The sequence below is a fragment of the Pygoscelis adeliae genome, unplaced genomic scaffold, assembly GCF_000699105.1.
Source record: "Pygoscelis adeliae isolate BGI_AS28 unplaced genomic scaffold, ASM69910v1 Scaffold402, whole genome shotgun sequence".
Taxonomy (NCBI): Eukaryota; Metazoa; Chordata; class Aves; order Sphenisciformes; family Spheniscidae; genus Pygoscelis; species Pygoscelis adeliae.
Window position 1 is genome coordinate 4,040,209 of NW_008824411.1, and position 22,209 is coordinate 4,062,417.

Consider the following 22,209-nt stretch of genomic DNA (forward strand, 5'->3'; position numbering starts at 1 on the left):
GACTGGTTAAACATTGGAACAGGCTGCCCAGGGGAGTGGTTGAGTCACCATCCCTGGAGGTTTTTAAGACGTGTAGATGTGGCACTTAGGGACATGGTTTAGTGGGTATGGTGGTGTTGGGTTGACGGTTGGACTCGATGATCTTGGAGGTTTCTTCCAACCTTAATGATTCTATGATTCTATGATTCTATATTAAGTGGGACAATCAGGGAATGTGCATCAAAGCCACACCTGATCTGAATTAAAATGCTAGTATAGATGCACCCAGAGACTGCATTTAAATGGCCATGTAAGTGCTTGATACACAGTGAATGTGCAACATTCAATCAAGGTCAGCAACAGTATTCAAAATCTCAAAAACTATTTAGCAGAGCTGGAAGAGGTACAGAAACAGGTGTAATCAGTGTGGAAATGGCTTTCATACAGGACAGACTAAAAAATCGTAGGACTTTCCAGCTAAGAAAACAGATGACTGATTGTAGCCTATAAAATGGTGTATGGTAAAGTGAAGGTGAAAGACATTCTTGCTAATTTGCAGACCTGTAGATACGTGTTTTCTATCTTTGTGATGTGACTGATCAAATCAAACTGCTGCTCGAGTATACATTTTGTGTCCCCTATACATAGAAAGTTGAGAATGCAGGAGAAAACCGAGACAGCGCAGGACCTGTTTTTTCATTATCCATGAGCTATAACTGTGGGAGGTGTACTGTGATTCCTAGTTGCCTCTGTGCTGAACATTTCAGCTCATTTGAAGCAGAGTGCGGGAAGCTATCTGTGCAGACTTTTGACAAAGTAGAGGAGCAGAAATTATGCATGAAATAGAGGCACTTTTAAATTGCAGGTCATTAACAGGCCTCCGTATTGTCTGTCCAGGTCAATGTCTTGAGAAGGCAGCAACGCATGATCAAAAACCGGGAGTCAGCCTTTCAGTCACGGAAGAAAAAGAAAGAATACATGTTGGGACTGGAGGCGAGGCTGGAGGCAGCCTTATTGGAGAACGAGAAACTCAAGAAAGAAAACAGCACACTGAAGAGGCAGCTGGATGAAGTGGTATTAGAGGTAAGAGATTGTGGTGAAGATCTGACTTTATATAACGACAGTTGCTCAGGTGGAAGACACTTGAACAGAATCGTGGAAACGTTGACTGGAAGAACTTTGGTTGTTTCTAGCCCAATATCCCACTCCAAGCAGGACTCACCAACTCTAGGTTAGGACAGCTGTTGCATTATCTAGTTGACTTTTAATTCTTTGTTTATGGTGCTTCTGAAGATTTCACTGGGAAGATAGACTGGATAGAAGCTGAATGTAATGTACAAACAAAAGAGTTTTATTTTTAAGTAGTCCTGGGGTATATTCATACATAATTAGGCAAGTATAAATCTAAAAAGCAAGCATAATTTTGTTTATTTAGGTCCTGACATACCTTTGCATGTCTGTGCCCCTTTTTTATTGCATGTCTTCTCTGTTTTTTCCTGTCTAGAACCAGAAGCTCAAAGTATCATCTCCAAAGAGAAGGACCCTGTGTGTGATGGTGATACTGGCTTTCATAATGTTGAATTATGGTCCACTGAGGTAAGCTGCCTAGGAATTCCTCTTTGCATAGCGAGTTTGCTGTCCTGTGATTTTTGTTTGAATCTTTAATATAGGCTGTGTTGTGTTTTAAAGCCTTGAGCTCGAAACCTGACTTCTGTCCTTTACTCTCATCCTGCGTAGGGGAAGACTTATCTGTATAATGGTTCCTCTTTTGGAATCCCTCTGGCAACAAGAGATGGATCTTGTTCTTTTAATTTCTCTTGGCTTGGCATTTGGTTAATCAGTGCAGCGTACAGCAGTTTGTCTGCTCCATTTATACCTGAAGAGATTAAAGAGCTGTGTTTAGAATCCTTTTAGAAAAAAAAGTCACAGACTTTGAGAACTCATCTGCTTGTTTATACCTGTGCTAATCTCAATAGCTATGAGTTTAAGCTGCTTCTAGTACCCAGTGCAGAAAATCCCACTGTTTGTTCCAGTGCTTTGCAATCCTGACCATTAGATGTGTCTAGCCACAATCTTCCTCATTACAGCGTAAGCCCTGTATTACTTGTCTTCTAGATCTGGTGAAGAGGTTGTTCCCTCTCCTAAAGTAGTTGAAGTGGTAATCAAAACCCTCTCTTGTTTGAACTGTGTCAGTGGGGCATAGGAATCAGAGAGCAGGAAGGAAATGCTGCATTACTTCCCAGACACTTTATAAGAAAATCTGTGGAAGAGAGGAGACCAAAAATACTTCTTGCACATATCTACTTAACCTGGCTTTGGAACATAAGGACCTTTTATATGAAGCTGTTCATTTTATCAAAAGGGGAGGGTATTTCAGTAGATTCCCAGTCAGCAGTGTCTCCATTTGTCCTCAAAACCCCAGTCAGACTAAAGGAATGGGATGGGATAAATCTGGAGGAAGACACTGTTTCTGACTATGATAAACTTCTACAATGTTGGTGTTTGTATTTTTAATAATAGTAGAAAATTTGCTAAAGCTGAAATTACTTTTGAAGTATTTGCACTTATTGCAAATACTGTTTATCTCAGGCAGTGAAATACAGCTGATAATTTTACTTTGATATGGATGATCTTAAGGTAGATCGTTTCTTAGTGCATTTAGGGTTTGTATTTTTGACTGTTTTGACTGTCAGGCATAAAAATCAGCTTCCAGATACTAAGTGATTGATTCGTACATCCCATCTGCGTTTGCAACATTACCACTCACTCGAGAGACACTGTTCTTACTTGGTGAGAACTAACAGGAACAGTAATCTTTTTGAAGCTGGAAGAAATTTTAGTTGCCTCCACATTACAGAGAGGAGTTGGAATGCATTAAGCTCTTGTTAGTTTTGAGAGGCTTGGAAACGTACAGAAGATGAGTGGGAAGTCTTTTACCACAGTGTTCTAAACTTCCTGTGGCAGCTTCTCTACCCCCGGGAATGAGTAAGGTGTTGAGCTTGATGGCAAGAAATTGCTGTCAAAGTAGACTGAAAGGTCAGTTTGTGTTCATATCTTTGCAACAATCAGTAACTATAGAAATGTGACAGGGTTAATTTCTTGGCCTGTTTGATGGTTAATAAAGTAGATAAAGCAAAAAGAAATTCTTGGACGTCTGGCTGAGCATGCCAGTGTAATTGCTGTGCCTGAACTAGGTGGTCTGCATCGGTACCGGATTTAGGCAGTGAGGAGAAATGTAATTGCAAATTTGCAAGGAATTACTCTTATCTTTCTGCTTTTTCTTTTTTTTTTTCCCTAGCAGAATAAATGCTTGCACTGCAATTAAAATACTAGACTGTATCAAGGTGATGTGAATGTTGATTGTGCAATACCCTTTGGAAGGCCCAGAATGTGGGATATACAAACCGTTACTTAAGATTTCATTCCTCCCGTATGCATTTTCTTCCTTTTATAGAGGTGTCGCTGAATGGTAGCTCCCCAAACGTGATAGTCATGATTGCTGTTCTGCTTACTCCATAACAACAGAAGCTTCCAATACACATGAATTTTTTCAGTCTCTGCAACTTCTTACAGAAATAAGGATATTTTTTTTTTTGTTAACATATCCATGCTAGCTTATAGTTCAGCAAAAGTACTTTTTTCCCCCGAGTTAGCTATTTGTGGAATACCTAATTTCTATGCAGTGGTCAACTGGAGATAAATCTGATTTGAAACTTTGTGACGGTGTTGCCATTTCTTCTATGTAGGAAATCATTTCACTTGCACACCTGTATGGAGGTATGACAACATTCAGGCACAGGATGTTTTGTTTCAAACATATAGGGGTGAATATTTTATTATTTAAAACCAATGAACCATTGCAAAAAGGGAGTGACATCCAAAAAAAGCAAAAATGTGGGAATTTCATCCTCTAAATTCTGTAGCAGACTTTGAAATTCTCTTAGCTGGCCTTATTGTAAGATGCTTCTCAGTTTCTTAATCAGTAGCGATAGGATTCTTTGAAGGCTAGAGGTAAAACGAAACAACAGGTATATAGGTTTTCTCTTTAGCTGCCTATTTCCATCAAATCAGAGAAGGCAGGGAAGCGGTTGGGTTGTCTGGGGACAGGGATGTGAAGCTGAAGGACAGGGAGTCCTGCAAACCCTCCATGGCCTGCAGCAGGTCAGTAGAGGTGTAGTGCAGTGTTTGGGCACTCGGCATCCCACAAAAAAACATCTGGATGGTTGGCTGTGTAGTTAGTTCTATGTTTTCTTCTGCATTAGCGGATATGTGTTGTACTAGCACTGGTTCACACATAATTTTGTTTATTGGTCTTAAGTCTTGTTGACTGTGTATGTGAGTGACGAGATACTTGTGATGTTTCATGGAGGACTCTGAGGCTGTGCTGTTTTGCTGTTTTAAGATTATAAGAAGCAGTCCAGGATGTGGCAGCCCTTGGCAAAGAAGTTTAGCAGATAAAATTATTCTGCTGACACATTTTTTCATGCTGACAAATGCATACCATACACTATGTGTATGGGTAATCTGTAACATTGAACATGGGAATATGGGAGTGGGGCTGAAAGTCTGGTAGGGAAGCTGGTGTATTGACCCAAGAAATCTGTTTGAAAATATTGGAGGGAGAGTCTAGTCCAGTCTGTTTAATTGCCAACAAGCTTGTCGGAACACCATTCAGTCTTTGAAATGGCACCATGTTATCTCTGATAAAAAATGTAAGTCAAATTAAATATAAATTGAATATAAATGTGAATTGAATAATTTCTGGTCATGAAAGTGGCTTGTATAGAGTTAATGGTAACTCTGCATTATATTGTACTGTGTTACTAAACTCTTTTGGGTTTGTTGATATTTGTATAGAAACCCGAAACTTTCAATTATTAAAAACAGAAGTGATTTAGCAGGAATTCTATTAGTGTAAGTTTCTATTTCATCTGTTTGCTTTATATTAGAAGAAAGGCGTCCAGGAATTTCCCATCTGTGTGTCAATGAACTATTCTCTAATCTTTGTGAATTATTTGGATTTGGATTTAACATCTATAAAAATTTCCTTTTATTATTATTTAACAATGATTGGTGAGGTGTATGAAGGGAAAAGGGTACATTTTGATTTAATTCCTTGAAGAGGTCACCCCCTTGCCCCAGTCTTACATACCATGAGGTGCAAGACAGGAATTGGCAACCCACCGTGTTTGCACAAAAGGCAGTGAGCGCACAAACCTTGGCATGCAGCAGGGTTGGGAGCTGGAACCACGATGTCTGGAGGCAGGTATCTGTGGGAGGCAGCGTCTCCTGCCTTTGCACGTGCCTTCTGTGAGAGCCAGTGTCGGCCAGCACAGCTGCGTTCTCAGCTGGCATGGCGCCCCTGAAAGATTGCTGACTTCTGGCATTAAGAAACATCTAATTAGCTTTGCATTTTTTTTATCACTTACAACATGAAATCTGAAAATTTTCAGACTGTTACAATTCCTAGATGCCTTTTTTCTTTTCTTGTTTAATTTCCATATTTGTGTTACTGTGCCTGGGTACTAACCAGATCTGAAAATGTGTTAAACAAGCACAAACAATGTTGAAACAAATGGAAACCAAGCACATGTTCTAGTCTAAACAATCCATGTATTTATTTTGGGAATCTTTTTCTTATGTTTCTCTTCCCTGTTCCCACTTGAATACAAATTGTTTTGTGTGTTTGTTTGTTTTAATGCAAGTCCTACATGTGGTAGTAAAATATTTGCAGGAAACTAACCCAACTAATGTATAAAAAGGAGGGAAGGGAGAAGGATCACAGAAGATGCAAAAGGTAATTTTTCTGCATCTCTGCTTCTTGGGGCAGTAGCAGCAAAGCATGTAAGCCAGGTACTTGCTGGTGGCCCTAGCATAATTTTCTTGGCTATGAAAAATGCTCAACTAGTTATTTTTTTTCCCCCTAATCAGTCTGCTCAAGTTTACATGGTGGTCATCATCCAACAACAGTGGTAGAGCATTTATAAATATGTCAGCCAGCCAGAATGTGTCCTAACTATCATTTCAGATATTTAGTGGACAGAAAACAAAGAAAAATATAAAGTTGGAGAGAGGAAAGGCAGATCTGTGAAGAGGTTGGAACAGGGGGTTTGAGAAGGTGGTGTGTTTGGGGTTTTTTTAAATTAATTTTGTTTTTTCTTACAAGTTGGCCATCTCTGTGTGGCTGGAACCCCTTTCAAACTGGAAAACAGACTTGGTGATGTAACAAAAAATACTTAAGCTGTATTTGTGGTGGAGGATGACTGAGGTAGTGATTGATGGAGCTAAGTAAAGCTGGTGCTTCCAAATCCCTTTGTCCTGTTGACCTACAGCAGCTGTGCTAGAATTGCTGGCCTTTTGTAGAGACTTCATTGCACTCCTCCTAGAGTGTCCTGATGGATTTTCCTCTACTTTCCAGGACTGTCCTGGAAACTGAGTAATCTATAACAGATTTAGATCCACTGAGCAATCTGCAAATAAAGACGCCAGCCTGGGTAGCTGAGAAGCGTGATTTTTCTGCTGTTGTCATAGACCGCAACAAATGAAGAAGCAGTGATTTTTGACTCTTGAAAGACTTAGGGGTGTGTCCCATTTCTTAGATTGGTAGCACGAATGTTAGGAAAAAAAAAACCAGAAGTGGTAAGATTAATCATCGTTTACTAAAACCAAGTAAATCACCCAAGGGTTGTTCAGCTGCATGCTGCCACGATCTGCTGCTTGTAAGCATGAAGTAAGCAAAACACAAGTCTAACCAGCACCCAGATTAGCATCCCACCTAGTCTGCAGGCTGCTAGTCAGTACTAAGGTAGCCTGCTGAGCTTTTGGAGCACGTGTGGTTAGGGCTGCTGAAAGCGCCATCCGTTGAGCACACCCGTATTGGTGTCAGTATGGTTTAGAGCCCTTTCTCGAGCTGAGCAATCTCGAGTTGGTGTGCGGGAGAGCAGGATTATTCTGAGGTTTGGTGCATTCAGCAGTGTTTTCTTAGTTTGCTATTGTTTGAGCCTTAATGCTGGACTCCTTGATTAAAGAAACAGACCCATCTTATGGCAAGCAGAAGCCCAGGGATACTTCGGTGGTGGGATGTCAGAAAATTAGAGAAATAATTTTGTAGTTCCCTTAAAGGGAGCATTAGCTGTGCAGGCAAAGGAGCTAATCTTGTTACCATAACATCACATGCAGCGAGTGTTGTGTTGCTGTAGAGATGTTTGAGCTGTATGTTGTGTGCTCAGGTTTGTCAGTGCAGATCCCCCCCACAGCAGCCAGTCCTGGGCCAAGGTTTCAGTATGGTCTGATCTCACCACTGTGCTGCCCTAGGAGGTGAGCTCAGTCATGAGACTGAGCAGTGTCCTGGCGTGTTTGAAAACACCCCAAATGTCCGCTTGAGTAATACATGCTAAGCAGACTAAAGCCATGTGTCTGGCACCTGCCTAAAATGAAGGGCAATGACTAGCAACTGAAACACAGTATCTTTTTTTCTTCCTGTTGCCTTAACAGTTCTTCCTGATTGTGTGTGTGCTCCTTCCTCACAACATTCCAGTGTGAAGTCGGGCAGGTTAGTTGAAACCACCAATGCCTTGTAGTGTAATGGAGGAGGAACTCCGCAGCCAGGCTCCTTGCTTGGCTGTTGCCACCTTCCAGCTGAGCTAGTGCCTGATCTGGGAGTGGTGCTGAGCTGTGAGTATTAAACATTGTACCTGTGGCCCGTGATTTCCTTCAGCTGCAGGTTGGATAGTGTTGTCAAAACTTGCACCGACTGCTGAAGCATCTCTAGAAGTTGTTCTGAGACCAGAGAACCACAAATTGTGGGCTGTACAACAGGGTGAGTTTCTTACTCTCAGTTCATCCAATCCTGGGCTTTTTTGCACTCGGTGAAGGATAGAAAAGGATTGTTTCTCTGCTTTTTGCAAGCCTCAGTAGCCTTCCATATATCTTCAGAAGGTTAATAGCCTTAAATGTGGTGTATACCTGAAGTATGCTAACAAACATACATACAAATGATGACAGTCAAAGGGCTATTAACTTCTTACATACCAGTAGAGAGGAACTGGTGGAACGTGAAGAGAAAACTATTAGATGAGTGAAAGAGGCATGCAACAGTGCCATGTTAGCCAGCTCCTTCTGACCAGCAAGGAAATACAGAGCCCTCTGAGTGTTTTCGCAAAACAGCAGAAGCTCCGGAAGACATTTGTGGCTCTTAGCCCTTCTAATACGGGAAACTTACTTTAATATTTGTGACACTGAAAGAATACGTTTCAATGTTGAGTTGAGTGTACATTTGTGTTGGAGATGGCCCAAAGCTAGAAAACTGCTTCTGTAGCACACCTTTGGTCTTGTGTTGTAGTTTCACTTTGAAGAGAGAGAGAGAAATCAAGAGGAAGAGGACAGGTTGAGTAATTTGGACTTGGGTTCAGGTTCCAGACCTTTCAGAACCTGTCTTGATGGGTTGGTGCCTGAATAAAATTAGATACCTTTGATTTTCTTACAAACTACAACTTCAGGAGCAGGAAGTGGCTCCTCTCTCCTTCCTTCCTTCACTGATCACAGCCACATGTTCATCCTGGCAGGGTTGTGTCTTGGCTTGGCTGTGCTTGCTTGCCTTGTCCTGCTGGTGCAGTTGCAGAGCCTGCACAGAATGCCAGATGCACTTGCTGATAACTTAGCCTTTTCTCCATGCATTCATCTGCCAGGCTGGGAGTGAAATACAGAAAGTTTTTGCCCTGAATGAACATTGCAATTGAGACTGCTTGCATCAGGCCTGCCCAAGCTTTGGCAATAAAGGCCAGCCCACTTCCAAATAACTGCATATAGTTTTCAAAGCAAAAATAAATGCTCTGGGTGTCTATACTTGCTTTCTTCCTTTCTTTTCTAACAGCTTTATTAAAAATAAATTGCTTTTTAAAGAAAGCAAAACACAAGAAAAACACAGATATCGTCCCTCCAGTTTGGGTTGCTTTCCTCATCCTTCCCAGCAGAGGAAAGAGACCAGACTCCTCTCACGAGCCCAGCACTCACAGAAGGTAGCTCTGGAGCAGCCTGGCAGGAGGAGGTAGTGCCTTGCTGTCAGCAGATGGTGCCCTCGTCAGGCATAAGAAACGAGAAATACTTTCCAGAGAGCGTTTGGCACTGTGGCAGCCTTGTCTGGAATCAGTTAGGAAGAGGACAAGGTCCTCGGTTGGTGTTTCCTTGCAATGTCAACTTTAGCCCACTGGAAACATCCCAGCTCATATTCAGAGATGGTTCTGTCCCCGGAAAACTCTTTGTTATGATATCACTATTGGCTTTCGTCTACAAATTACTGTACAACTTAAATGTCAGTATTCAAAGCTTGAAGCGCACAGGGTTTGTTCAGCCAGAAGTACAAATGAAATTTAGTTTGGGCTCTTGGCAAGACTTGCTTTTACATTTATCAAACTGACATTCAAACCAAAGAAGTAAAAATATATCTAAAATATCAGGTGCCATTGAATGCCTGGAGAAACCATGACAGGAGCATTGCTTTTCTTTCCCTCCTATAATCAAATTTATCTACACTTCTGAACAAACATCTGCATGAAGTATTTAGTGTTCTTTTTTTCCCTTGGATCTGGTTTTGCATCTTAAACAGGCTGATAGCTCAGCCAGCTTGGACAGGGTGTTTGTGGCTGTGTGAAAACCCTTCAATGCTCACTGTATCTGGGATGTCCAAATGCAGGCTGCAAAGCCTTGGTGGGCAGCCCAGGTGTGTAAGTGTGACCAAACAGAAAAGGTTCCAGTTTCCAACTTCTAACTGGTCTTGTCCAGTAAAGCCATTTCTCAGCGTCAGTCTTTCTTGACTTTTAATGTGGGGCAGTAACTCAATTCCTGCAAATAGTAGGACTTGCTCAGGGCAGATATACCAAAGTGCTCTTTCTTTTCCAAATTCTCATCTTGTAGCCCAACAGAATGAAAAAATTGTCCATGTTTTTACCATCTGTCATATTAAAACTTTTTTTTAAGCAACTATTGATATCTTAGCTGGAAACACTGTTTTTCAAAGCTTTTTTCCCCCTTAATGGAATTATCTACCTTTCTTTTTCACTGTTTCTAGCCTCTTCTACCTGATGTTTTTAAATGTTCAATATTGACTTCATCTTCAGTATCATGGTGTTGGGATCTGCTCTGTAGACACTTCCTGTTCCAGCTTTTATCGTTGCTGTTCTGCTTAGCACTTGTAAAGCTCAGTATGCCTCAGGTGGGCAGGTGTTTCCAGATGTAGCTCTGCAGGAGAGGTCCGTCCTTCATCCCAGCTGCTAAAGGGATTCCTTGGTCCTAAGTCATGTTTTTCCCACCGTGTCAATTCGAGATGTCAAAGGAGGAATATTTCTGATATCCTGTGTCATACCCTCAGGTACTCACTTGGCAAGGAAAGGTCTTTGAGAGTGAGAAGTCAGAGGATATAGACCGTTACCTACATGTCCTCTCCTACCTCTTACCTGAAGATGGAGCCCTATTTACAGACAAACTCCACAAGTGACCTCTCGTGGGAGAAAGGAAGGGGAAGAAATACAACAGAACAACATCATCTTCTGGTCAGATGGGGAAAAAACTAACAAAACTCCCCGAGTAACTAGAAGGTGGAAGCAGGACAGTGTTTCAAGTTGCAGGGTTTTTCCTTATCCAAAATGAAAGTTCTTTTGGTTTGGGGTCATTGCCACAAACCAAAGGGGCAAGGAAGGAGATTTTATTTTTTAGACATATTTGAGACTTTGAGAAGGAAGCTTTTGATCATCTTCAAGGTCTTAAATAAATGAGTAGGAAAGGGGAGGCAAATACAGCCCATGTAGCTAAAGGCAGACATTGCTGCTAGCCCTGCTTCAAAAGAAGCATTTTGTGGAAAAATAACAATCCTGATAAAGGAAAGGGCATTGGAATAAATACCATAAATAATACCATTTTTTGTCCTCAAGTTGGTGCCCATGTTCTCAGAAGTGGGAGCCATGGTTTATGCCTGTAAGGATGGCAAAATGTACTCTGTTCGCCTCCTTCTTTGTCTTTTGCTGCTGAAGATATCTTCTTTCAGGTTGAAACATCACATATTTAGCTGCTGCCAAAAATGAAATTTAATTTTGATGAAAAGATTAAGGTGTTTTAAGCATGAGAAGAGTAAAAATAAACATTTCTTCTCTATTAAAGCTGATATAATAAAATGAGGTGTGTGTGGTTTCGAGTGGCTGTACAGCTAAAACAACTAAATTACAAAAACTGAAGATTAGCTGTGATTGCAGAGTGGTGTTTATCTTTGTCCTTGAGGGACTTGGTTTGGATTTCTCTACTTTTGTTCAGAGTTCAGGGTGAACTGAAGTAGCAATGTGTTGCATGTGGCACTTCACCTCAAACTAGTCACCTTGCCAAGCTGGAACTTGAAATAACAAGAATCGCCTTTGCAGAATGAGGCAAATAGGAAGGAAGAACCAGCACAGAAAAATGCAGATTTATTACAATTCTACTGATTAGTTTTTTGTCAGCTTTAACTAAATAATTACATGGAAAGTTTCTCTGGTTCAACGTGTCATTTTGAACAGGAAAGGAGAGAAGCAGGATAGGATAAAATGCCAGACCCAGTAAGTCCATCAACACACTGGATGGCTGATACACTTCAGGCTGTGGACAAACGGTTTGCAGCAGTTATAACTTTCAGATCTTCTGATGGATATTCTTGGTTTCATGAATAAACTTCCATATACTTTTAGCTGTCATGGCTCCAAATTAGGTAGAGACATTTCACAGATGAGTGACTTCCAGCAGGAACATGTGGCATCCCTTTAAGCGTCACCCTTAGTTTTGAGCTCTGGTTCTGGGCTTGAGATGCTGCCAGCTGTGCTGATGCTTTCATTGGAAGAAAAAACACATGATCTCCAAAAACATAGTAGATAGTGGAGATTATTTCTGTAAAATTGGATAGCCTGGTGTTGCCTGATACATGAGGCTGTGAATAACCCATCCGGCTTTGCACGCTATGCAGTAGAAGCAATGAGACATTGGGATGCTAGTGTACATATACAGTAAGGAAATCGTAAGTACTTTTCTGCCCACTGTCACTAGTGAAAACAGAGCCTGTAGCATTTCTGCTGCCCTGATTCTGTGCTGCTGCCTGGAAACCTGAAGGAGAGGAGGCAGTCCAAGCAACGTCAGCCTGGATCTGGGATTGCCTTGGCTCCGGCGGTTCTGCAGAATGTGACACAATTACTCACGGGGAGACCTGGGTTACTGCTAACAGGAGCGCAAATGTGTTGGCAAAAGAGTGGGGATTGCTAGGCAACTATGTCTGTGTGCCTTCTGCTTAGTTGTGGAGTATTTAATCTGCCCTCCTCGCTATTTCTTGCCTTTCTCTGTTATTACCATTTGTATTCGTTGCCTGTTGCAAAGTGATGCCATGTAACATATAGGAAAATGAGATCTTCCCCTGCAGAGTTTATGCTCTGCTACACAGGAGAGGTGGGGCACGAATTAAAATGTTCTCCGTAGTCAGCGCTCAGCATGTATGGCAAAGATCTCATCGGCATGCTGGGGTCTTGTATTTTTGTATTTTCGCTGTGTTGCTGCTGGTGATGCTCTGCTGTTGTCAGCTAAGAAGGTTAGAACTTGATTTTGTAAATATACATATTTCAGGAAGCAACCATATTTATGAAAGAGTAAAGCTAGCCTCTGGAGGGGATATCTTGAAGTATTGCTTTTGTGCTTTCAGGCTTTCTCACTTGTAAACCACCCTTCTGAACTAGGATGCAGTTGATCTCGTATAGCAGTTGTCTGGTCGTTTTTCCATCTCACTTGTGAAATGCTGCTACCTTGCTCTGCATGGAGAGCAGCACGGATGTTCCTGTGCTGCATGGCAGGCTGGCTGGCTGGCTGAGCAGCCCCCAGGGGAAGATCCTTCAATCAGTGCAAGCACAGAGCAGGATGACAGGGTATCTGGGACCATGGCCTGCTGCTGCTATGCAGATAGGGTTGTCAGCCCTGCCAATGTTTCTAAATCCAAGTAGAATTGAACATATATAAGTTTGTGTACAGTTTTATTAGATGTCTGGCATAATAGTCCAGGCTTGCAGCTGCATGGAATTTGGTAGCTATATTTTCCTTACATATTGTATTCATATAAACTATGTCAGTTGTACTTTGCAGCTAATGAAAGTTAAAGTTCAGGGGTACTTTGATTTGAATATAGGTAATTTTCTGATGCCTGCAGATCTAGGTTACAAACAGATTGATCTCAGTTTTATCAGGTGAAGATTATGGCAGAACATGAAAAACAGAGCATCAAAATCCTTCAAACAATTAAAACTGAAGAAGAGAACAGAATTACTTTTCTCTCTACTAATGCTTTGAATGACAGTAATATAATGACACAAGACATCGTGTTTTTACGTTAGATATGATATGAACCTTATCCATGTAACATAGCAGCAGCCAGAAACTTATCCACCCGAGTATTTAACACCTTACAGTAAAGTGTCTTGCAGACTTTTTATATATGTGATATGTTTTGCTATGGTTGTTATGTTTTCCAGTGTATTCGAAAAGGATCCCAATGGAGTTGATTCCACTGCGAGTTCCAGCCACCGGACCAGAAATCTTCTGGAGTTCTCAGCTAGCCAGGAGTCCAGCACAGCTCAGAAAATACCTGGGGACATCATTCCCGAGAAGAGTAATAGGTGAGATGAAAACCTTTAACATATTTTAAGTGGCAGAGGGCAATGGTGCTTTTAGACCTCACTGCCCTTCCATTTACTAACCTTTTTCGCCAGTGTTATTGCTGCTGTTAGAGAGCAACTGAGTTTACAAACACAGCATTTTGAAAGCTGATCTCTTTTATTTTTTTATTATTTAACAAAGTTTACCAGGTTGCTTTTCAAATGAATATGATGTTTTATCTCCAAGATTACCCAATACATAGAGCTTCAGAAGTGTACATGTGAGAGCTTCAGAAGTGTACACGTGGCTATGCTGTATGGTGTTAGGGACAATGTGGTGGAAGAGAGCATGTAAGCAAGTGTATGTCGTGGAGATTTTCATGACCTCCTTCAGTTCTTCATCTGTCTGCTTTTTTCCCTGATCTTTATTTTAGCTTGCATAGTTATGGTATTTGTCATACTATCTATCTCTTCTTACTTTTCAAGCTGGAGTATTTATTTTCTTAGTTACTCAAGAGAAGACCGGGGAAGTTCACGATTAAGAACATACTCTGAACTTAGCACTGTACTTTTTTAGAAATCTCTGAGTCCATCCTCATGCTTACCCATTATTTAATTATATAGCTGCTTTTAAGCTTCCTAGATCTCTAGCATTCAGTGCATAAGTGAACATATAATTGTCTCCAGATTGAAGTCTGGCTAATCCAGCTCATGTTTTCCCCTTACAAGATTTATCCTATCAGATTGTCCCTTTCCAGTAGAGTGTTTTGGCTGGTTGAACAAAGCCAGGCACAGATGTGCAGAAAGCCCTAATGTATTTTGCCATGCAGAAAGAAGGCAATAAATCAAGAACATTTTAAGGCTGTAGCCATGGTGAGGACTTTGTGTCCTATGTGGCACATTTCAGACTTATGCGACGTAGTAGTGGAGTGGTTCTCTTAGGAGGATATGCTAGTGCCTGTACCTCCTACTTTTCTTTCACTCTTTCACCCTGCTTTTTGGCAAGCTGTGAGCTCTTTGCTGCGTATTCTCCTGTATCAGTTCTAGATGGAGTAAACAGGAGAAGCAGACATGAAGATGGAGAGAAAGCTGGGAAAGGGAGGGGAATGTGAATAAGGCTTTCATAAGCTCTTATACTTGATTTTTCAGAAAGAAGTTGAGGTTTAGGAGCTGCAAGTCTCTGTCAAAACCAAGAGGACTAAGGCTGTTATATTGATACCCTATCAAGAGAGGAACTTATAATAGGTATTTGGTGATAAGTGGTTAACCCCTCAGGAGGTACAGATAACCAGGAGAAAGGAATACTAGTCTTTGCTTTGTTGCTGAGAGTGCTGTGGATTTTTGTATTGAAATACATGTTCTTTTTCACTTTTTATCAAAGCCAAGCTAGCTTCTGGAGGCTGTTGGAGATGTAAATCCTCTCCACTCAGTTGTAATGTAGTTTGTGGCTGCTCCATTGTCGTACAGCTCACGGTCTTTACATCTGTGTGGTTTTAGTGGCTAATAAATTTAGTATTTCTGTAGCAAATCTTGCACAGCTCTGCAATGAAAGAGAAAGTTGCCTCTGCAGAGATCTCATAGTTTGCATATTGTGAGGAATATTTTACAGGCTTCATTTTCTTTCAATATCTGGCCTGTTTGGGAAGAGATCCAACATCTGCTAATGCTCATCTGTCTACCCCGTGTTAAGTGCTATCAGACCCCTTTGGGGAATTGACTGAGACCATTGGATGTTTGATAGAAATTGTTATTCACCTGTTTCAAAAGTCCCATAGGAGCAGCTGTAACCTTTGTGGGTTTGCCGATGGTAGTGCTTATTCTCTGGATTTGGTCAAAGGTTCATGAAAAACTACTTTAAGGGATTTCTTGATGTCTTTGTCTTTTTTTCCCAGGTATGATCGTTCTGTATCTGATAACAAAGCACTGATGATAGTCTCGGAAGAACCGCTGTTATATATTTCACCACCACCACCTCCCTGTCAGCCCCTGATCAACCGGACAGAGTCGCTGAGGTGAGCAAACAACCTTTTCTGAGCATTTAAGCTTTTATTAGGAGTTTAGGTATAAATTGTGTGTTGGGTGAGTGCTACTGGACAGACAGCTGTGATGATGTTATTGTCCATTCACAGTGCTCATCCAGTATGTGACCAGTGCCTCTGTAAGTGTCTGCACTTGTCCAGTATCTACTACCATGGAGACAGGAGATCAGCTTGAATCTTTGTCACCTTTTTATGTTTCTAGTAATGATTTTCACTCAGTTAACTCACACTGATAGAAAACACCTAGCTCCACTTTTTCCAAAGATATGAGCGCATCACTAACCTTATCTAAATTCTGCTCTGTCTATTCTTTCTCTCAAATTTATTTGCCTTCTTAACCAATATTTTGTCTTGAACTGATCAACTTTTGATTTTAAATTTCAGTAGTCCTTCCAGTAATTTCAGAATTACTGTTCACTGGGCAAAAGAAAATACTGTATCTGCTTTATGTTGAAACTTCCATGATCCCAATACTTTATAGATATTTCCATATGAATTCCCTCATAAATTTAATCTTGCAATTATGTTTTCTTACTTTGGTATTAAAAACAAGTGTTCATAAGGTAAAAGAGTAGTAATCTACAGTGTATTTATAGTGGCTAGTTAAAATGTTTTCTAAAATTAAAAAATTCTGCCACTGTTCTTTGAAACATCTGTTAACGCTGTGGGTTTTTCTAGGCTGAATCACGAACTTCGAGGATGGGTTCATAGACATGAAGTGGAACGAACGAGATCTAGAAGGCTGTCAAATAACCAGCAGCAGAAAGCACGGGTTATGCAGGTAGGTAGGTTTATACTGGTGAGTCAATAGCATGACAAGATAATTTCAGACAACATAACAAAATATTCTCTCTTACTTGTCTGCACTTGTCATTATAGACAAAAGTAGCAATGGTCCCTGTAATTAGGGTACCCAACACTTCCCATTTTAAATTGCTGGGTTTGGTTGATTATTATGTTGACAAAGTTCTTCCATTCTTGCTCTTGGATTCAGGCTAAAAGTCTTTAATTTTTTTAGCATTCATCAAAATATGTTCAGTGTTTTCTAAAACGACTTATAACTTCTCTGTAAGTCTGTGCAAGGGTAAGGATAAACAGTTGGTTAATGGAGAGAAATATAACCTGCAGCACATTCATCTGGCTTATGGTTAAGGGGCACAGCTGATTGGTTTTGTTGAAATATTTCTATTTCATTTTTTCAGATTTTTGCTAGAGGGATGTGTTTTTTGTAAGACTACAGAATTATGAGATTTGTGCTCATATTTCCCATTTTTTAAAATCCCTTTCATCTACATGGCATACTGATAGTGAGGATGAAATTAAGACCATGAATTTTCAAAGTGTTTCACTTGATTAAGAGCTAGCAACAGCCTTAAAAGGAATTGAACTTCACAATGTGGGAAATACCACATTTTTCTAGAGAAAAATTATTGAATATTAAACTTCAGATTCTTCTCACTGTTGTCCAAAGGAGAATGGTAGAACATTTAAGTAGGGCGAGTTCGGGTGCTTCTAGTGTTTCAGACTGCAGAAGTGTGTTGTGGATAGTATATTTTGGCAGAGGTACAAAGTGGATGTGACCTCAGAAGTATTCTGCAAATCTGACATCAGTGAAAGCGAATTTTGCACGTGGATGACGCAGTATGTGCAACTGTTGTGTTTGGTGCCAGCTTCACTTCTTTGTCTCTGAATGTGTGACTTTAAATTTGTCTGTATTAAAAGACTTGCTTTTTCTTTGGCTCCAGCTTGATTGCTGGTTGCTATTTCACTTATTCACATTTCACCAGTGAAAAAATGTACCTTTATTGTTCGGGGCACCGATTAACCTCTGCACCCCATTATATATTCACTCTGCTACAGATGTGATTCATGTTTTATGTAGTGCCAAACCAAGAAAATGCTTACTGTTTTCAATTTGTGTCATCTTTTTGTTTTCCCCCTTTTTCAGAGCTCCCTCAGTGAGAAGGCAGATTCCCAGCTAATGGCCATGCCTTACACAGACACCAGCCTCAGGTAAGGCAGCAGAACTGCTTTGTTATTGCTTTCTACTTGATAACCTAGTTTTTCATCAACAGCTTGTAAAAAATGCCAGTTTTCACCTTGTCACGATTCTTAAGCCAGGTGCTAGCTACATTTATTGGCCTAATTTCTGTCCCTTAGCAAATAACTGCTTCTAATGACTCAAACTACACTTAAAGAAACCCCTGTATCACAGCACCACTCTTCTGGGATATTTCTACCAATGAGTCTTAAGAAAATCTTTACTTCACTCTGCAGGGTCTCTTCCTAAACAGATTTTAATCTTAAGGGGGAAAAAAAAGGGGGAATTGTCTTGGGATTATCTGGAGGAACATGATTAATTTATAAGAAGGTTTCAAAGGGCCGTGAGTTCAGTAAGAGAAAGGTTTCTGTCGCTGTCTTCAAGAGTAGCGCCGTTATAGCTAGCACCAAATTATTTTGACAAAGTTGAAGTATCATTACGTCTTATTTGTACGGTATGTCTTCCTCTATTGATTTTCCCTGCTGATTATTAGAACACAATAACATGGGGTTTCCTGATTGCCCCTGCCCTCCCTCCCACATACCTATCCTGACCCTCTTGCCTAGGTACAGGAAGAACTGGAGAGAAAAGGGTAAGGAAGCAAAAATTTTCTCTCCTGAATTCTCTGTGGCAGTGTTTAGAAGGATCTCTGCTTTGAATTGCCAAAGAGGAGTATAAGAGCAGAATGGAGTATAAAGGGGACTTCTTGTTGAGAAGAACACCTGAAATGTTGCCATTGAAAGTAAGACAGCTGTGGCCCTTCTGTTTGCATTGCGGCTTTGAAAGCAGGATCAGCCTGGGAGAAAATAGCAAGCTGCAGGCAAATGTTATGGAAACCAGACTGCAAATCTTTGATACGTCTTGACTAATAAGAAAAAAAGAAGAAGCTTTTTTAGTTCTACAGGCAGATGAAGGATGTATGTTTTAACTGAAGACTGGACGAACAAGCCTCATGGCATAAGGCAGTTTAACATACATGCTTGCATTACTCTTAAAAAAAAATTCTCTGGATTATTAGAAACAGTCTGGAACATCATGCAGCTCTGTATGGCATAATCTGCTGTGCTCAGAAGGAAGTGAGATTTTTTTTTTTTGGATGAATGATGTTTAAATGAACAGGACCAGTGAGTCGTGGCAGCTGCGTGCTGTGACTGTCCTGGAACTGCTGAGAACGTAGAACAGACTTCCAGTTCCTCCCAGAGCCATCAGCTATTAGATGCTGCATGAAATCATAGGGTCAAAGGGTAGTTTAGGTTGTAAAGGACCTCTGGAGATCTCCAGTCCAACCTCCTACTCAAAGTAGGTTTAACTTCAGGTTTACTGTGTGTCTCTGTCAGAAGAGACTGTTTCCATCTCCATTGTAACCCCCATTAAGAAGCTGAGGATTGCCGTTATAGCCCCCTCAGCCTCTTCTCCAGGCCGAACAAGCCCAGTTCCCTTTGTCTCCTGTCACTCCTTGTACATCCTATGCTCCAGGCCCTGACTGTAATGCCAGCCCAGTATGCAGTTGCCCCCAGACGCCCTGCTGGCTCACATTCATCTTGCCTGCCAGCGATCTGTGTCCTTCTCTGCAATGCTTGTGCCTCATCGATTGAAAAGATGGGAAAGGTGCTGTTCATTCAGTTCTGTCATTGATGCTACCCCTGAGGCATTGCCTTTGGAGAACTGTTAATGCACTAGCAGCATCTCTGCAAATGTGTAAAACTAAAAACTAAACCACTTGTAGGTTTCCTGATACGTAACATAAATGTTTGTAGATGGCCCTGAAGTTTTTATTAATGATACAAGTGCCTTTTTGTGGAGTGTACAGTCAAAGCTTTTAATTTTTAATACCAATGCTGTGGCTGGAAGTTGAGTGACCTTTACCTTCTACAACACCCTTGTTGGTGACCTGAATCCATGAAGAGGAGGACATTAGCAGGATCTAGATTTATCTTTGTAGCACTGATGATACCAACATTGTCACGTTGGTCCTGGATTCCAAAAGACAATTGATTAATTGAAAAGTGTTGCAGTGAAGTCAAAGCAGAGGAGGAATATAAAAATTAAGATGATTTCAAAGAAAACCATTAAAACCCCTCAGCTTTCTATAGTCTATTTGGCTTTCTTCAGAGGTAATTTTGATGAGGGTTTCTGCAAGTGTGTTTTTAGGGTTGCAGATGTCAAACTGGGACTCTCCAATTATTTTCCTGTTTCTAAATTTTGTACTATTAAAATTGTGGTTCTTGGTGCATAAAGCACTGTGTCCACAACCTCATTCCTTCTTAAAACAAGCATATGTGCAACATCCTAGTGCTCTGTGATGCATAATAGAGTGCACTTCGAACTTTTAAAACAAAAAAAACTCATTTATCTCCCAATAAAAGGCCAGACTCAGCAGCACTGTTTTGGATACATAATTTAGTATGATGCTTTCTTGTAATATGGTAAGGTATTACTAAAACACCTGGTAGCTTTGCACCTGTTTTCAGTTCTGAAGTTCCTCCCTTCCTTTCATGGAGCAGTCCACAGTGGGTACCCTTAAGTGCCGAAAGGTAAGAATGGTGTAATACCAGTAATCCACTGGTATTACTTGGAATTTGGGACTAGTGTTAGACTTGTTCCATGGACCCAAGAGGGCTTTGTAAAGGCCCAGTAGTTTCCAAGTGCTTTGGAACAACTTTCTCCCGTGGCTGGATTTAGAGTTATAAAAGGCTGGTTTTTAGGTCTAGCTGTATCTTCTGGAGTGTGGGCGAGCAAACGGATCTGTGGGACCTGTTTCAGTTTTCAGGATGTGTTTTACTGAGCAATGCGTGGGCGTGATGCCTTTTATCACAGTAAAGCTTCAATGCTGAATCTCAGGGGTGGTTTGGTGGGCCTACATGTTTTTATGAATGAGTAATCGAGCTCAGATTAGCTCTGATCTTTGTTTCCTGTGTGTGAAGGATGTGATCTGATTCCTCACTTGCATAGTTCTGCTAAAGAGGATACATAGGGTAGAGCTGCCTGCTTTTGATCCCCCAGGACTTACACCCCCAATCCTGTTACAGGACAACTGGCTTGGCAGCTGCAGTCCTTCGATTGCAACAGGACTGTATTAGCAGTAGGAGAGGAGATAATGACAGTCTACTGTTACTGCTGCTCAAGAAAATCACTTGATGGTAGATTTGTGCCTTGTTTTGGGTGCATAGTTATGAATATTTTAGAAACGTACCAAAATAATCTAAGTCAGCCACCATAGTTTAAAATCTGGGTCAGCAGAAGACAGCTTGGGAGGGATAGCCTGATCAGTGTTTCTGCCACAAATACTGCGAAGAGACAGTATGCTATTAAGGTGGGAAAGAATTAAAATGACTGGTTGAAGGTCTAGCTAATGGTTTGTGTAAGTACAGCTTTCCAGTTTGATTAAATATGTTATTTTTGAATGGGATGGGGGAAGTATACATGATAGCAATATGCGCTGGGAATTTCTCACCTTTCCAAGATAAACAGTGGATAAGTACCATGATTGTATGACTTGCCAGTGTTTTTGCTTAGAATAGTTTAGACAGAGTCTCTTTTCCTCATCTCTGACATGTGTAAGACGAGAATTGTGAAAAAGATAAGCCAGAATTATGTGAATATCTTATTTTTGCTCCACTGTCTATATTGAAAATCAAGAGCAAATCTTTGCATTGACTAGAGAGTTGCAAAAAAAAAAAAAGGTAGGTGAGAGAGAAGGTGGGGTTGTCACTTGACAGTAAATTAAAAGCTCTGCTTATGCTTAACTTTGCACTTCTTTCAATTTGAGTGGTTTGGATCCTTAGCGGTAAAAAAAAAAAATAATTATTAAATGTTTTGATTTTTTATTTCAGAATGACATTTCATTTTAAAATTTGCTAAAATCTACTTTCAGAAGTCATCACGATTTTTCAGACACTGTAGGTTGACTTGAACCTTTTTTTTTTTCTGTTGAGCTAGCAAGCATGAATAAAATCAAGCCTGGAAAAGTTTCTTGCAGCAAGACCTTTAAAGCACCTTGAACTTTCAAAATATACCCAGTAGTTTCACTGTCTTCACTTGTGTTTAATGTTCCTCATGCTTCTCTCAATGGATGAAGAGCTGCTGTTCTTTTGAAAAGCAGGTCTTTAAAGTCACTGTCTCACTGAAGTGAACTTTCTTGTCTAAAGTAATTACCTTCCCCCCAGCAAGTGTATTACGCCTCTCCAAGGAGCTATCAAGATTTTTTTGAAGCTATTCGCAGAAGGGAAGATACATTCTACGTGGTGTCATTTCGCAGAGTAAGTGTAGTAGTTGTTCAATACTGGCCTTTTATGCGTATCCATAAGACTGTTTCTAACACTGAGTGTCTTTCCTTGTAATACAAAAAGATGAACTAGTCAAAGTTGAAGCTAAATTTGTTTCTTCATAAGTGATGCTTCTGTATATCCTTTACAGTAATATGGCCGGATTGTGATCTTTGCAAAATATGCGCATCAGAGTTAGGAATGGAAAGAGAGCTTTGCAGAAAAAATTGTGGTGCCAG

General features: G+C 40.6%; 1 protein-coding gene across 1 annotated transcript in view; it reads left to right on the forward strand.

Annotated features, from left to right (window-relative positions):
* Nucleotides 1-22,209, forward strand: part of ATF6 (activating transcription factor 6) — an 83,047-nt gene that overhangs the window by 14,159 nt on the left and 46,679 nt on the right. Inside the window, 7 exon segments of the mRNA XM_009320600.1 lie at nt 877-1,062; nt 1,484-1,575; nt 13,503-13,646; nt 15,518-15,637; nt 16,343-16,445; nt 17,613-17,693; nt 21,872-21,964. Coding sequence (XP_009318875.1) covers nt 877-1,062; nt 1,484-1,575; nt 13,503-13,646; nt 15,518-15,637; nt 16,343-16,445; nt 17,613-17,693; nt 21,872-21,964 — 819 coding nt within the window.